The 16,236-nt window shown below is 35.2% G+C and overlaps 1 protein-coding gene across 2 annotated transcripts; it reads left to right on the forward strand.

Annotated features, from left to right (window-relative positions):
* The first annotated feature begins 4,757 nt into the window (after positions 1–4,757).
* On the forward strand, positions 4,758–15,581 carry LOC125867497 (ceramide kinase). Of its 2 annotated transcripts, none has more exons than XM_049548020.1 (13): positions 4,758–5,108; positions 6,659–6,799; positions 6,881–7,048; positions 7,195–7,287; positions 9,063–9,155; positions 9,899–10,061; positions 10,198–10,224; positions 10,737–10,824; positions 11,997–12,146; positions 13,495–13,596; positions 14,470–14,847; positions 15,223–15,289; positions 15,361–15,581. In XM_049548020.1, the coding sequence occupies exons 1-13, from the start codon at positions 4,941–4,943 to the stop codon at positions 15,496–15,498; spliced, it is 1,776 nt and encodes a 591-aa protein (XP_049403977.1). In that variant the 5' UTR covers positions 4,758–4,940; the 3' UTR covers positions 15,499–15,581. The 2 variants fall into 2 exon arrangements, with proteins under 2 accessions (XP_049403977.1, XP_049403976.1); XM_049548019.1 differs by having other exon boundaries at positions 4,760–5,108; positions 9,899–10,103.
* The last annotated feature ends 655 nt before the right edge of the window (positions 15,582–16,236 follow it).

The raw sequence follows: 16,236 nt of genomic DNA on the forward strand, positions 1-16,236 counted from the left end.
AATTATACTTTTGAACATAAAAATTTATAACCCGCAAATTTTAAATTTGTTTTTATATACTAGTATTTTAATGTTAGTAAATATCAATCGATAAAAAATGATATATGTGGATCCACAATATTTACTTTCTATATGCATAGAGTACAAAAAAAGGTGAAAAATCCAAACAATCATCTATATTATATAATATAACTTATATTTTATCTCCCCTCACTTATACTTTATATTATATTTTTATTTTTATTAAATATTATATATAAGAAATTTCTTCTAACTAAGAATACTGTCATAATCAACTAATAATTTGATTTGAAATATGATGGGAATACATCTTTCTAAGAAAGCAAAAAAGGAATCAATTGAAACATCAAACTTCAAATCATCATGCAAGATATGTTAAACGTTAATCATACTTTTAAATCTTTTTTGAATATATAATACTGTAATATTTATATTAATTTATTTTTGGAAAGAATGATTAAATTATCAACAAATTATGTGATTGAATATATCATTATATTCTAGGCGTGATAATTTTTCACGAATAATTAATGGATCATATTATTGAATATTATACAACATGTCAAAAGTTTAACCTTTTAAAAATTAAATTTGTCCAAATTTGAACATCTTGGGCTACAAATAAACATACTAATTAGTCAATTCAAATGATATTAGCTGATTTCAAAAGACTGATGGATTCGAATTACATGAATATCCTTAGTTGAAATTGATGGATTCGAATTACATGAATATCCTTAGTTGAAATTGAAGAATACTTAGCAAAAACTAAGATAAATTCCTTTTTAATAATTTCATTTAGTCTTGAGGAAAGGAATGGAAAATTTGTGTTTTAGTTTGAATTTAATACAGTAACAATAATATATTCAATATAATCTTTAAAGTTGTCAAAAAGGGTCGGCAAGCCTCGCGCGCCAAGGAATTTGAAGGGCTAGGGTGGACCGCCCCTTCATTTGGAAGGCCTGAAAATGCTCAACCTAACCCAACCATAGAAGGTCTGAGGGCTGGGACGGGCTAGCCCTCTTCTTCTTTTTTTTATCATTTTTTTCTTTTCAAACTTAAAATTTTATAACATCAAGAAAATGAGAATATTTTCAAATCAACTATGGCGAGCAATGGTGTTGTTTCAATAACAGTAACAAAAAATCTGGTGTAATTAGCATATATCTAAGATACTAGATATACGAGATACATGTATTTATTATGATGCATCTCAAATACGCGAGCAAGATAAAAGAGTGGCAAGCGAGATGGAGGAAAGCGAGGGCGCGAGATTTGTTTTTGTATTCTAGATACATGTGAATCCACTTTGTTAGAGTGTATCTAGAACAAATTAACCTAATTTTGAGTACAAAAATATTGTAAGATTCATAATATTACAACATAATGTGCATTTAAGTAATTAGCTCATATAATAGAGAGATAATTGTAAGTTACCCTTAAATAAATAGTTTTGGTCCATGAGCTGACTCCGGTCCAGCTCTGATCAAACTTCAAGGGCCAATGACTTATATGAGTTGGGCTTATAAGCACTAGTTTTAAATGGGCTTAAAAAATCCTATCACAATCCTACCCCAATAATAGGTTGGGTCGGCCCCATGGGCTAAGCCCATTTTGACGGCTCTATATTAATCTTATAAATGAAATCTACAGAAGATAGTACGTATAGATCTTAACCCTACTTTAATGAGGTAGAGACGTGATTTACAATGGGAAAAAGGATAAATATACCCCCGAACTATCGTAAATGGTATGCAGATACCCTTCGTCATACTTTTGGGACATTGGTGCCCCTGTCATCCAAAAACTAGAGCATATATACCCTTTATACTAACGGACATACACGTGTTATAATCTTATCCATCGACCCGACATTTATTAAATATCGGATCGACAGATAAAATTGCGCCACGTGTCCCTATTTAGTCTTCCGTTAGAGTGAAGGGCATCTATGCTTTAGTTTTTGGACGACAAGGACACAATGTCCCAAAAGTATGACGGAGGGTATCTGCATACTATTTACGATAGTTCGGAGATATAATTGTTCTTTTTCCCGATTTACAATAGACTAGCAGCTTAAAATAAATGTAGTATTTGAAGGAGAATTACATAAATAATACAATAACAAATTAAAAACCTATAAAGTAAACGAAATAACAAGAAGTAATGCACAACAAAGAAATAAGAGATGATGTAATCACTGTATAGCACCGACCCTAACCTCTCCCACATAAAGTGCNTGGCAAGCGAGATGGAGGAAAGCGAGGGCGCGAGATTTGTTTTTGTATTCTAGATACATGTGAATCCACTTTGTTAGAGTGTATCTAGAACAAATTAACCTAATTTTGAGTACCAAAATCTTGTAAGATTCATAATATTACAACATAATGTGCAGTTAAGTAATTAGCTCATATAATAAAGAGATAATTGTAAGTTACCCTTAAATAAATAGTTTTGGCCCATGAGCTGACTCCGGTCCAGCTTTGATCAAGCTTCAAGGGTCAATGACTTATATGAGTTGGGCTTATAAGCACTAGTTTTAAGTGGGCTTAAAAAATCCTATCACAATCCTACCCCAATCCTACCCCAATAACAGGTTGGGTCGGCCCCATGGGCTAAGCCCATTTTGATGGCTCTATATTAATCTCATAAATGAAATCTACATCAATAAATTTTTGAAACGCAGTAAAAGTAATACCTGTACTATTAGGTAAAACAAACGAAGCTTGAGGAGGGTAGATGGAATTAATAATTTTACTTAATTCATCTTTGTAAGATCTTTCAAGAATGTTAATGAATAAAGGTAAATAAGTGGTTATAAACCATGGCACAAAGAACATAATATGATTATGTAGAGCACAAGTTTCATAAAATTCTTGAGAAATATTGTTTAAATCTTCTTCACATATAGATCTTAACCTTAATTTAATGAGGTAGATACGTGATTTACAATGGGAAAAAGGATAAATATACCCCCGAACTATCGTAAATGGTATGCAGATACCCTCCGTCATACTTTTGGGACATTGGTGCCCCTGCCGTCCAAAAACTAAAGCATATATACCCTTTATACTAACATATATAATCTTATCCATCGACTCGACATTTATTAAATATCGGATCGACAGATAAAATTGCGCCACGTGTCCCTATTTAGTCTTCCGTTAGAGTGAAGAGCATCTATGCTTTAGTTTTTGGACGACAATGACACCAATGTCCCAAAAGTATGACGGAGGGTATCTGCATACTATTTACGATAGTTCAGAGATATATTTATCCTTTTTCCCGATTTACAATAGACTAGCAGCTCAAAATAAATGTAGTATTTGAAGGAGAATTACATAAATAATACAATAACAAATTAAAAACCTATAAAGTAAACGAAATATCAAGAAGTAATGCACAACAAAGAAATAAGAGATGATGTAATCACTGTATAGCACCGACCCTAACCTCTCCCACATAAAGTGCAACCACCTTCAACTACTTATTAGTCCTATGTCACGTCCCGCCACATCACAGTGAAATTTTGTATTCGAATAGGGGCGGAAGGGTCTAGAGTTGTGGAGAGGTTTCCGGAAGACTCTAGAACCCTTTAGATTATTCAAGAAGGTTAGAGAATTCCTTATAATTCTCTAGAATAATTTAGAAGGCAATGGAAGGTCCTAGATAGTTTCCAAGAAAGCCTTAGAATTTTCTAAAATGTGTAGAGAATTCTAGAAGAGGGATTAGATATTTTCTTGGAAAACTTTAGAATTTCCTAGAATTAGTAAAAGATTTTAGGGAGGAACCATAGTGTAAATAGTTTAAAGACTTGTAAAGTAAATATTAATTACATTTTAGTCCCTAAGAGATAGTATAAATAGAGGTGCCCCTCATTTGCAAGGAACCATCCAAGCAAGCAACCAAGAAAGAAAGTGTAAAGGATTCTTCCAAGCAATATAAACCTTCTTCCAAAATTCTTTAAGTCTTCCTTTTCATTCTATCTTAGTTTCAAAGGGCTTACTTGAGCTTACAAGATCGTGAAAGATTCGTGAGTAAGTTATCAAGTGTCGTACGGAGCTTTAGTAAGACTCTAAGTCCGCGACACCTATCTCTATTAGACATTGGATTAATTGGGTCAACTTTCTAAACATGGTCAACTTTTCAAATCTTTTTTCAATTGATGGATCACTCTCATATTTCAATAATATGGACCTTCAACAATCCATTGTAGCAAAACAAATTCATATTCCAAAGTAAAATGAAATTATATTGTATCCTATCTAACCATCTTACTCAAAATTCAACTCTAATCATATCAACAAGTCATAAGCAATTATAACAATTGATAAAAATTTCATACGAATAAATCACAAGTCACAAACTTTAACCCAAATAAATTTTACCATTGACTCAAAACTTATTCGTTAATATATTACTCATCCAAATTTAATTCAACCCGTCAATTTAACTATTCGATCTACCAAAAAAATAAATTATTAGCCCACCACACATCACAAAAATAAATTATTAGCCCACCACACATCACGCTGGTTCATGGGGTATGGGACATGGAGGAAAATGTAAAGTTCTTTAATCAGCAGTCTTAATAGACTTTTATAAGATTTTAATTTAATAATAATAATTTTAAAAAACAATATTAATAATAAAAAAAAAAACTATGAATTTTCAGTTGTACAAAAAAAAACAAAAAACCAAAAAAAGAGAAAAAAAAAATAGAATCCCAAAAAGAAAAAAAATTGTTCAGCTTCTGGAAAGTTTTGATGATCAAATTGAAATACTTTTCGAGTGTTTTGATGATATGGGCATTTTTATTAGAGGTTGCATTTTTGGATTAACCAATAGGGTTCTTCATTAAAGATTTTTTTTTTTTCTAAATCAAGAAAATTTTGGGTGATTTTTTATTTTTTTTATGAATGATGGAGAGAAGAACCCAAAATGAAAATAATCCTCCAGAAAATATACCATTTAATGTTGAAGATTCAATTTTCAGCTCAAATTTGTTCTTGGATGGTGATGGAGAAGTTATTCTTACTCAAACTTCTGATAGATTGTCTTGGAAATCTGTTGAATCTGTACTTAATGTAAGTTTTTTTATGTTTTCTTTTGCTGTAAAATTCCCATTATTTTGATTGTGACTTGTGAGCATGTTAAGCTTAATGGTGTTCTACCCATTTCCTCATATTTTGTGTGTTTTGGCTCTGTGTTCTAACTTTTGCTTTTCTATGATTAGTTTTTGAGATTTTTGTTATTCTAGTTAATCTGTTGGATTTGTTAGTTATTGGTGAATTGGGTTGTTGGTATAATGTATATACGCCATTTTATTGTTTGGTTGACATGAAAGAGTTTGGAGGTTGAAGCTTTGGTAGCTCAAAGTTTCCTTTTTTACAAAAAGAACACCTAAAGTAATCGCACGAGTGAGGTCTGGGGAGGGTAGGATGTACATAATAGACTTTACCCCTACCTTTGTGAGGCAGAGAGACTATTTTCGACATACCCTTGGCTCAAAGTTTCCTTTTTTACGAAAACGAACGCCTAATGTAATCACACAAGTGAGGTCCGGGGAGGGGAGGATCTATGCAACAGACCTTACCCCTACCTTTGTGAGGCAGAGAGAGTGTTTTCAATACACCCTTGGCACAAAGATTCTTTTTTTACAACATCATACCTAGTGTAATCCCACTAGTGGGGTCTAGGGAGGGTAGGATGTACGTAAACCTTACCTTACCTTTGTGAGGTAGAAAGACTGGTTTCGATAGTCTCTCGGCACAAAGATTCCCTTTTTATTGTTTAGTTTCACTTTTCATTCCTTTTCTTTCTTTTTTGCTTTTATGTGCATTAAGCAATTAGCAAACTCACTTGAAGTGGGGTTTGATATATTTGTAACTGATTAAATTGAACTATGCTGTAGTTTAAAGGTACCTGCATCTTGTTCTGGCCAGCTTTTTGCAAAGATCACCTGAAATATATGTTTGAGATAATCGTCATGGGAGATTCATATCTTATCATTTAACATTGAAAAATAGTGGTAATAAAGAGGAAGTAGTGTGAGCTGGCATGAAAACTTCAGCACTTCTTCACGAAAAATGGTGGTAATTAGATTAAGGTGCTAAAACTAGTGTATAGAAAGCTAACATACTCAGAGAAGAGATAATTATGTATCATGTATGACATTTTTAAAAAGGATGCTTTGTCACGTTTTTCGCTTTAGTTCCCTTTAGTGTATAGAAAGCTAACAGACTCATATTCACTTTTTTTTTTCGCTTTCTTTAATCTCTACGTTTTGATTATTGCTACTACCTGTTGTTTCTTGTGTTTTGTTTATCACATTATTCTGCTCTGTATGGTCTGTTACGCTCTCTCTATTATTTGCTATGCCTTGTTCTACTTCTATATTGTCTTTTTCAAACTGCCTAGTTATGTGTTACTTGAGCCGAGGGCCTTTCAGAAACAACCTTTCTATCTCCACGAGGTAGGAGGTAAGGTTTGTGTACACTATACCCTCCCCAGACCCCACCCGTGGGAATACAGTGTATGTTGTTGTTCTTTAATCCTTACTTCCTTTGATATGTTGATACTATAGATGTTTTGCCGACCTTGAGGAAATGGGTGCTGACTGTTCAATGTATGGCAGGGGCAGGATCCGTCATCTTGTTTCGGCATAGAACTTGTTTCTAAAAGTGAAACCACATTGTGTTTTAGTGATGTATACTCTGCAGAGTTCATTGATTGGGGGTTGGTACATGAAGCTGCCTTTTTGGGCCAGTCATTTGAGGTTATAATTATTTAACAAAAGTTAAGGATCTAAATATGTCTACTTTGATCAAGAGGTAATAATATGTATATGTGGATACAGATGTACCGATTTACAATACGCGGAGTCCAGAAATCAAAGACACAACCTTCTGTTTTGGTTCCATCTTTTTATACTTTTGGACATAAGGATTCACAAACATGTCAGATGTGGGTTAATCGGATTAATGATCTTCTAAACATTGATGCTGAGCGGCCAAAGAACCTTCTGGTAAGTTTAGTATGTTATCAATTACCAGTTAGCATGTATGTTAGTTGCTAAAGCTCTGGTAGTGCCTGTACTCTCTAACTGGTTACAGAAATTGACTTCAGATTGAAGTTTAAGTTTCTTCAAACTTTTTCCTTTGTGATTAGTAGGTTTTTGTTAACCCAAAGAGTGGGAAAGGACTCGGATGTAAAGTTTGGGAAACAGTGGCTCCCACATTTTCTCAAGCGAAAGTGAAAATGAAGGTAAACTTTTCTGGTAGCTTGTGTTTCATTATTGAAGGATGTTCTGAATGTGCATTTCATTCTAGATTGTCTATGAGAACGATGATATGCTGTTGTAGCTTTTTGTCCAATATCTGTTACTATCTGATGTTTCTTGTACTTCGATTATCGTATTATTTGGCTGTAGTTACTTTGTGATGGTTTCACTTCTGTTTATTCTCTGTATGGACTGCTTTGGACTATTGAGGTTCTATCGGAAACAACCTCTCTACCTCTGAGGTAGGGATAAGGTGTGCGTACACTACCCTCCCCAGACCCCACTTTGTGTGACTATACTGGGTATGTTGTTGTTTTCTAGTTTCCCTTTTCAACCCTCGACCAATTAAAGTTGCACAGAGGAATAAAAAAGCATGACTGATTTTAGGATCTACCTTCGTTTAAATTCTGTGTAAAATTTACTCAAGATAAGAGTTTCTGAAAATGCTATAAATATAAAGACCATTATTTTATAGCATTTCTTTCAAGTAAGTAATGCTAAATAAAAATTGACCAAAATGGTTGCCTCTGTTGTTAAATGGAATTATCACTATCTTCAAAAGGCTACTTAGTATATCAGCTTTATATACTCTTACATCTTAAAATATGTCTACTAATTCATAACCCGCAGCTTTTTATTTTTCTGACTAAACAGCACCAAGAAAGTGCAGAGTATTTACAGTGTGTAAAAGCTCAGTTGCCCCTTATTTTTTTTTATTAGTACTCAATTGCCCCTTATAAATGTCGGGAACTGAGGAATTCTGGTGATGCATCCATGTCATATACATCTTGTCTGAAACACTACAAAGCCAAGAAGTTCAAACATTTGTATTTGAAACTACACATGTACAGTGCCCTCAAACATCTTTTATTTCTCTCTGGGCAAATTTCTATTCGGCTATTGCACCGGTGATTGACATCTTCCACAGTAGCAGCACACATAGAACATCTACTGCGTAAAATGATGCATCATTTCTGTAGGCTTATTTTTTCTCAGACACACTTTGCTTGCTGCAACGTAGCAAAATCCCTTGCCTTAAGAGAATCATATATAACATCTCTAGGTACTGAAAACCTGAAACTCATTCAAGCTTTCTTCTGTTATCTGCAAAATAGTCAATCGGGTCAATTAAAATTCGTTGTTTTCATTGCATCCGGGCTTAGTTCGAGTGGTAAGGGTTGAGGGATTTGTGACTTTTAGGTCACAGGTTCAAGCCCTATGCCATGCAAAATAAACATGGTATTTAACTGGACAAGGCTAGAGGGTAGACCCATTATCCCTGAGTTTTAAAGACTGCAGTTGGTTCTAAGAGTTGTCCCTAGACAAATTTCTCTGTCATCAAAACAGAAAAGAATCGTTGTTTCATTATGTTAGTTTGAAGACTATCATTCTTTGACTTCAATAAATTATGGCTGTGATATATCAGTGAATAGTCAACATATCAGGACTTTTTTGAGTTTTTCTCAAAGCCCTTTGTTGTTTCCTAAAGGAAAACTATGAATTCTATCCAGCTATATCGTGCTTCATGAGTTTTGTATGAGTTTGGAATGACTAGTTTGTTATATGAGTAGTGGCTATTGAATACAAACAGTTTCGTGGGTGTTACTTTTCAATCTTGTGGTAATAGGATTTAATCCCCCAACTTTTCTATCCGCTATATGCAAACTAAACTTGGATAAATCAGCTTTGAAAGTGGATACTTTTATTGTTTACGTTCCAGTTTGTACTCTTTTTAAGTTCGCTGTATTCTTTTCATCAGGTTACTGTGACAGAAAGGGCAGGACAAGCTATTGATATGATGTCTTCCATTACAAGTAGAGAGCTCAGTTCATACGATGGCGTGGTAGCAGTTGTAAGTACTCAGTAGTGAGAGATATCTATGTTTTTTTTTGGATGCGAGGGTGGGTAATTTTTGACCGTGAAGTTTTTCTATTTGGTGTCAAAGTTGAGCACTCTTTTGAATGTATAAATATCACTAACAAGATACTTGAGGATTGCAACTTTTGTCTCTAATTTGCTAAATGAGATGCGTAGAGGAAATGTAAATCAATCTATTGATAAAAAAAAGTGCTTGTCTAATGCTTCAAATCTTTTTTCATAGACATTTGATGAGTTTAAGAGAGAATTAAATGTGTCAGGTTTTCTCCTTGTTAATGTTGATAAAACTTTGTTTTGATGCATTTGTTCTCGTTTTACCAATATGGTGAAGTTGCAAGGGATTTCACGGCTTTTGTTAGTTCTTGCTTTTCTTTACGTGGGGATCGGAAATCTTGCGTTGTTCCCTTCAAACAATAAAGAGGTGAAGGGGGGCAAAGATGCTAAGGGTGTACTTATTCACGGTAGTAATGCTTCACTTCTCGCATGTCAATAATGCATATCTATCGAAGAAGAATAGGTACATCTTTAGCAAAATAAGAGTGTCTTAAAAGATCCATATGATCCTTTTGTTTCCATCAAAACATGGGTAGACATGTATGCATCAACACAAGATACATAACATAGTCATTTTGGCAGCTTATATTGTAGTTCTTCTAACAATTTTACCACCAAGTTGCTTGAGCTTCTTAGGTCTTTTACTATCTGACATCATTTCAGGGCGGTGATGGATTTTTCAACGAAATACTGAACGGTCTTCTCTTGTCGAGGCACAAATGTTCATATCCACCAAGTCCTACTGAACTTAACCACCCCGTTGAGAATAATGATGATGGGCCTGTTCTTGATACCAATGTGGATATCAGGGACCCATCTGATAGCGGTGAGGATGAATCTCCTCTTCTAAAGCAATCAATAGATCTCAGTATGTAAACACATAAATTCTCTCCATAAATTGTTTTCTTTGCATAATCAATATTTGTGAAGTGTGCTTATGAACAGTGTATCCGGAATTACAGGAACCGGAGATGATTCTTGCCAAACAGGTTAGTTAATTTTATAATCATGATTAATAATCTTAAGAATTTGTATCTTGTGTGTTGCAAGCCTAAAATAGATCTGTAAAGATGCCCATCCTCTAAAAGTTTTAAACTTTTAGATGACGGTTCACACATTCAATATGATATTACTGTATTAGCTTTTGTAGAGGTTCTAGGTTCCAGTCTCGTTACCACACACTTTAAAATATTTCCATGTGCTTGACCCAAGAAAATGAATCGGGCCTGCAAGTGAGGGGAGCGTTGTGATAAATAAATAAAAGTGCCGCATTTCTGATCATTTAAGCATTTTCATGACTATTTTTGGATGTACATAACCACAATGATAGGAAGGAAAGGGGACATATATGATTGATAACATTGTATTTGAAAACATTATCATTTCTTTCCTTTCCTTTTGCTCCCCTTTGACGCCAACCTAAGTGCATTAGTTTTTTCCTCTCGCGAGTAACTTTTTTTAAATGATACAACATCTTTGATTTACCCTTTTGCCATCTCAGAAGCAGAAGATGTTGACTTTTCTTTCCCAAATGAAAAGTTCAGATTTGGACTTATTCCAGCAGGATCAACAGATGCCATTGTAATTTGGTAAGGTCCTATATTGATTCTTGTTAGTGTAGTTGATTGGTAACTTTGTCTGTCCTCTGTAGAGGCTTCCTTCCTGTATGGAAAGGAAGAGATGATCTCCTTGCATTCATTTTTATGATGGTGTCTTTCATATCTAGTATATTAAGGTGTGGAGGTTGAGAATTATGGTAGAAGGTTAGTAGGTAGCTGAGTGTAGTCTCCCGTTAGGTGAGAGAGGCAGGGGGCTAGCCTCATATCCTCTTGCTTTATTTAGTAGTAGTTTCTTTTCCTTCTATGTTTTTTGCTATCTGTTGTTCCTTTTTCTGTCATTTCTTTTTCTTCCTGCAACCCTTTTCCGAATAACTTCACTTTTTGAGCCAAGGGTCTATCGGAATAGCCTCTCTACCCCACCAAGGTAGGGGCAAGGTCTGCATACATCTTATCCTCCCCAAACCCCACTTGTGGGATTACACTGGGTATGTTGTTGTCTTTCATATCTACTCTCCGAGTGTTATACGTTAAGGATATTAAGGTACAAACAGAGTGACGAGTGGTTGTCCTTGTGCATAATTGCTAATCACACTCTACAAGATTAACTTAAGTATCTTTCACCTTCCAGATACACAGACCACAAAACGTAAGATACATTTTGCTACTAGAAATTGTATGATAAGAAAACCACTGTAAAATGTTTTAAATTTAATCATCAAAATATCATCTGTGAAGATTCTAGTATGAACTGAAGCAGGATTGTCTTAAGTTTCTTGATTGGTATATTTTACCAGCTATGAATGTTGTAGACCTCGTTGATGTTTTCTACTCCCTCTATCCCACTTTATGTGATACACCTTCCTTTTTAGTCTGTCCAAAAAGAATGACACATTTTCTTATTTGACAAATGTTTAATGACTATCAATATTTTACCGATGTTGGGTCCACTTATTTGGCAAAAAGTTCACTAAGGTGTACTCTTCTATTTATTAAACAGATTTGTTTTAATAGTAGTTTTGGAACATTGCAAAGTCTTCTCATATATCTTAAACTACGTACCCAGTCAAACTACATCACATAAATTGGGATAGAGTGTGGATTTTGTTTTTAAAATCCTATGTTATGCTTAGCATTTAGCAACTTTTTATACGTTGCTAGCCACATTATCTTTTTGAAAAGCTAGTTGACTTTCATTTTTGCAGTACTACAGGTGCTAGGGATGCTATGACTTCTGCATTGCAGATCATCCTTGGTAAAGCAGTGTGCCTTGATATAGCACAAGTTGTAAGATGGAAAAAGACTTCTACATCTAAGGATGAACCCTGTGTACGTTATGCAGCTTCTTTCGCTGGGTAATTTTCATCTATTATTGGTTAACTCATATGCTATTCCGAAACCAGTGTTCTCTAAATGTTTTTGTTTTAGCGGATACTCACTGTTAGTGTGTGGTGCACTTTTCTGACTTTCTTTCTGCTTTATTTCGAATCCATTTTATCCAGTAGTCGTAGTATTACTCAGGTAGTTCTTGTTATTCCATTTCTGCTACTATTTAATGTTTCTAGCACTTCTGTTATCGTATCATTTTGTTGTAGGGATTGTTCCTCTTTAGTATGCTTTGTCATGCGTTCTTTAGTATTTTTTCTTGGCTTCTTCACCCCCGTTGTTTTTGTTTTTCGAACTGCTTCATAATGCTTGTACTTGAGACGGGAGTTTATCAAAAATAACCTCTCTACCTTCCAAGGGAGGGTAAGGTCTGGTACACACTACCCTCCCCAGACCTCATTTGTGGGATTACACTGGTTATGTTGTTTTATATCCAGGGGTATTAGCCTACTTTTTCTTTTTTAACTTATTGGTAAATATGTTGCATTTAGTTGAAAAATGAGCGATACATAATCAAATTTGCAGGCTTTGTTCAACTGAATCCTATAATTCTATGCTTTGCTATTCCTATAATAATATATGGTTTTGCGTCATGGATTTGAGCTCTACTGTGCACCAAAACCCGATTCAAAATTGAGAAGAGGGTAGGAGGGGGGAGGTTTATTCACCGAATTTCAAACCTTGCGCTACTGGCCCTCGGGATTTCAGAGATAAATAAAAAGATAAACCTATGTTGTTGCTTTATTTACTAGCTCAATGTTTCATTATGTGGGACATATTCCATTGTCTTTTACTTGTGAACTTGTTATTTAAGTGGTTACAATTGCGCCGAACCATTGTCTCGAAATAAATTATGGTCCCCTACTGAATGTGAGTTACAGTGTGCTCATGAGAGCTTTTTAAACTTTTGCATTGGTAAATGGCTTTTTTCTTATACTCTGTTCAGGAGATCGTATTATTTCCCGCACCTGGTTATTGTGTTAACCGTCTGCCTATTTTTAAACTTTTGCATTGCATGCTCTTTTTTTAAAAAAATTTATAACCGTGGTGTCTGGGCTAGCTTGCACGCACCTTGACTAATTCCACGGGATACCGGTCACCTACCACCAACAACAGTTACCATGTGATTCTATCTACCAAGGTTAGGACGATGGGACACCTAGTATTTTTTTGTCTCTGCTGAGATTTGAACATGAGACCTCATGGTTCTCACCCACTTCATTGACCATAGGTCACACCCTTGGTGCAATGCATGCTTCTTTGTGAACTTACGATTAAATTCTACTCCTCCTTCGTAATCATTCGCTTACTTATCAGGTATGGGTTTTATGGAGATGTAATTACTGAGAGCGAAAAGTACAGGTGGATGGGCCCCAAGCGTTATGATTATGCTGGAACAAAGGTGTTTCTTCGTCACAGGTATGGCTTGTGGACCAAATTTGTTGGTGCAATTTTTTTTTCAGTTGGTTCCATTTGCCATTTTGCCCACTGGTGACTGTCTTAATGAGCATCCCTACTGCTTTGCTCACGGATATTGCTGTCACTAATGAAGTTTTCAATTAGTAATGTTGGGAGGCTAGAGTAGATGCGTGATTGTACCTGTGTGAAAACACGTGCTCGACCTTCTGTGGTTGAGCTGGTTAGACAGTGATCATAGGACCTTGATGGGTCTGGTACCAAAATAGTCACTGCTCGTGATACTCCTATTTTTTCCTCCACTGCTCCTCCCTGAGCAGTGGTAAGGTCTATCAGAAACAACTTCTCTATCTCTACGAGGTAGGGGTAAGGTCTGCTACACGCTATCGTATAGACCCCACTTGTGGTTACAACTTACACTAGGTATGTTGTTGTTGCCCCTCACTGGGCATGTCCAACCTCTCAGATGGAGGATAGAAATCGACTTTATTATAAGCAGTGGCGGATCCACTGTAGAAGTTACGGGTTCAGCAGAAACCAGTAGTTTTGGTCCAGACTCTAGACCTTGTATTTGTGTTTAAAGTTTCACTTAAAATATATAAATAATGTTAGAAGACCCATTAAACATAAATAATATAACAAGAACCTAGTAAACAATGTAGAGGTCCAAAACCCATAAAACATAAAATTACGAATCCACCTCTGAGGCTCTGACTATAAGACCAACTTGTAATTGGATCCATGTCTTGTACTATGTCTTGGGTGTGGCAATGATCTCGCATTGTACTATATTCCTCTAAACTTAATTCCGTAGATCACTCAATTTCATAAACATCTTACTGATGTAGTATATTTTACAACTTCATATTTTTGTAGATCGTATGAAGCAGAAGTTGCATACTTGGAAGTTGAATCAGAAAAGAAAAACGTAGGTCCTGAGAAAGAGTCAACAGGCAGCTGGACAAAAGGATTGTGGTCCCTTCTCAAAAAGTCCGAAAGAGTAGCTTGTCGTGCAAACTGTAATATTTGCAAAACAAAAGCAGGCCACACATCGGCAAAATGCCCCAGCTTGCAGCCCTATTCAAAAGATTCAAGATGGTTAAAGTCCAAAGGGCGTTTTCTTAGTGTTGGAGCTGCTGTAATCTCTTGCAGAAATGAAAAGGCGCCCGATGGTCTGGTGGCTGATGCACACCTTTCAGATGGTTTTCTACATCTTATATTAATTAAGGAATGCCCTCACGCATGTTATTTGTGGTAATCGTCTCTCTCTCTCTCTCTCCTCACTGTTTTAACCTAGAAGCTTAAGGTCTAAACTCTCGACCGGAGCTAGCATATAGGTGCAGGCTTGAACTAGTAACTTTTGCTTATACCCTGTATTTATATTAGAAATTCCATTAAATATGTATAAATATTTAATTGCGAACTTAGAAACTAAAATGAGCTATGAATTCAGTGGCAAGTTCAGAATCCATAAACTTCAAATATGTATGCTTAGTCGTTGGATATTAATGACTTGAAAACGTAGAAATAAACCAATATGGCTAGACTTGGATGTGTCCGTATTCTTAGCACGGTATTACCTATCTTAGCCCTGCTGACATCTACACAATGTTTGTCTATTTTATGCAGTCACCTTCTCCAGCTAGCAAAGAAGGATGGCAATCCGCTAGATTTTGAATTCGTCGAGCACCATAAGGTAACCTGAAACTCTTTTCCTCCTGCTTATCTTTCCATGAAGCTATTCTTTCATAACATTCTGCTATTCAGACTCCAGCATTCACATTCACTTCTTTCGGCAAGGAGAGTATATGGAACGTTGATGGCGAGCTCTTTCAAGCTCATCAACTTTCAGCTCAAGTATTTCGCGGGTTGATTAACTTATTTGCTAGTGGCCCTGATGCCTAAAGTGGCTGAATCTCTTCATATAGGTTATGTTGCTTTTGACTCTCCGAAAATGGGGCAACACTCACGTTGGATCCTCCAAAAATGCTCTATGATATTTTTGAAGAGTCCGAGCAACATAACATATAAGTGTTGTTTCTTGTTGGAAAGCTATTGGATATTCCATCAATTAATTTCTCTATTCATAAAAACTTTGTATTTGACAGCCCATTTCCTGCCTGGAAGTTACAAAGAGAAAGGCAGGGGGATGCCAGTGACTGTTTAGAGAACTGCTTAATTTTCTCATAAATTAGATAGGAAATGTTGTATAGGTAAAAATAAGTGCACCTTATAGATATAAAAATATATTCTATGGTATTTCATGAGGTTCGTTAAAGTGTGTGACCGTCTCATGTAAAAAAATTGTGTTACTATAGAGCATATTTATATATTTGATTATGTTTTTCAGTATGCATCTTCATGTGCATAAATAAATGATTTTTCTTTCTTGATAATGGGTAGCGGTGATGTGAGATTCAAAATCAAAGTTGTTACATATTCTGCTATCATGTTGAAGTATGTAACTCTCGTATGAGAAAACACACTTTGATTATTTCTTCAATTAGTTTTGATTCTTTCTTTTCTATTAGGATAGTGTGAAGTACTATTTATTTTTTAGGATGAGTATATTAAATTTGTTAGTGAGTTTTATTTAAGAAACTCAAATTGTGATGTGTTTCAATTGAGTATCTAAACACGTGA

Source organism: Solanum stenotomum, chromosome 6 (genome assembly GCF_019186545.1).
Source record: "Solanum stenotomum isolate F172 chromosome 6, ASM1918654v1, whole genome shotgun sequence".
NCBI classification, from domain to species: domain Eukaryota; kingdom Viridiplantae; phylum Streptophyta; class Magnoliopsida; order Solanales; family Solanaceae; genus Solanum; species Solanum stenotomum.

Bases quoted from the DNA above. Each gene is read 5' to 3' on its own strand.
- LOC125867497 (XM_049548019.1), top strand. From the start codon at position 4,941: ATGATGGAGAGAAGAACCCAAAATGAAAATAATCCTCCAGAAAATATA. The intron at 6,800-6,880 runs GTTATAATTATT...ATGTGGATACAG, and splicing joins TTTTGGGCCAGTCATTTGAG to ATGTACCGATTTACAATACG. The intron at 9,156-9,898 runs GTAAGTACTCAG...ACATCATTTCAG, and splicing joins ACGATGGCGTGGTAGCAGTT to GGCGGTGATGGATTTTTCAA.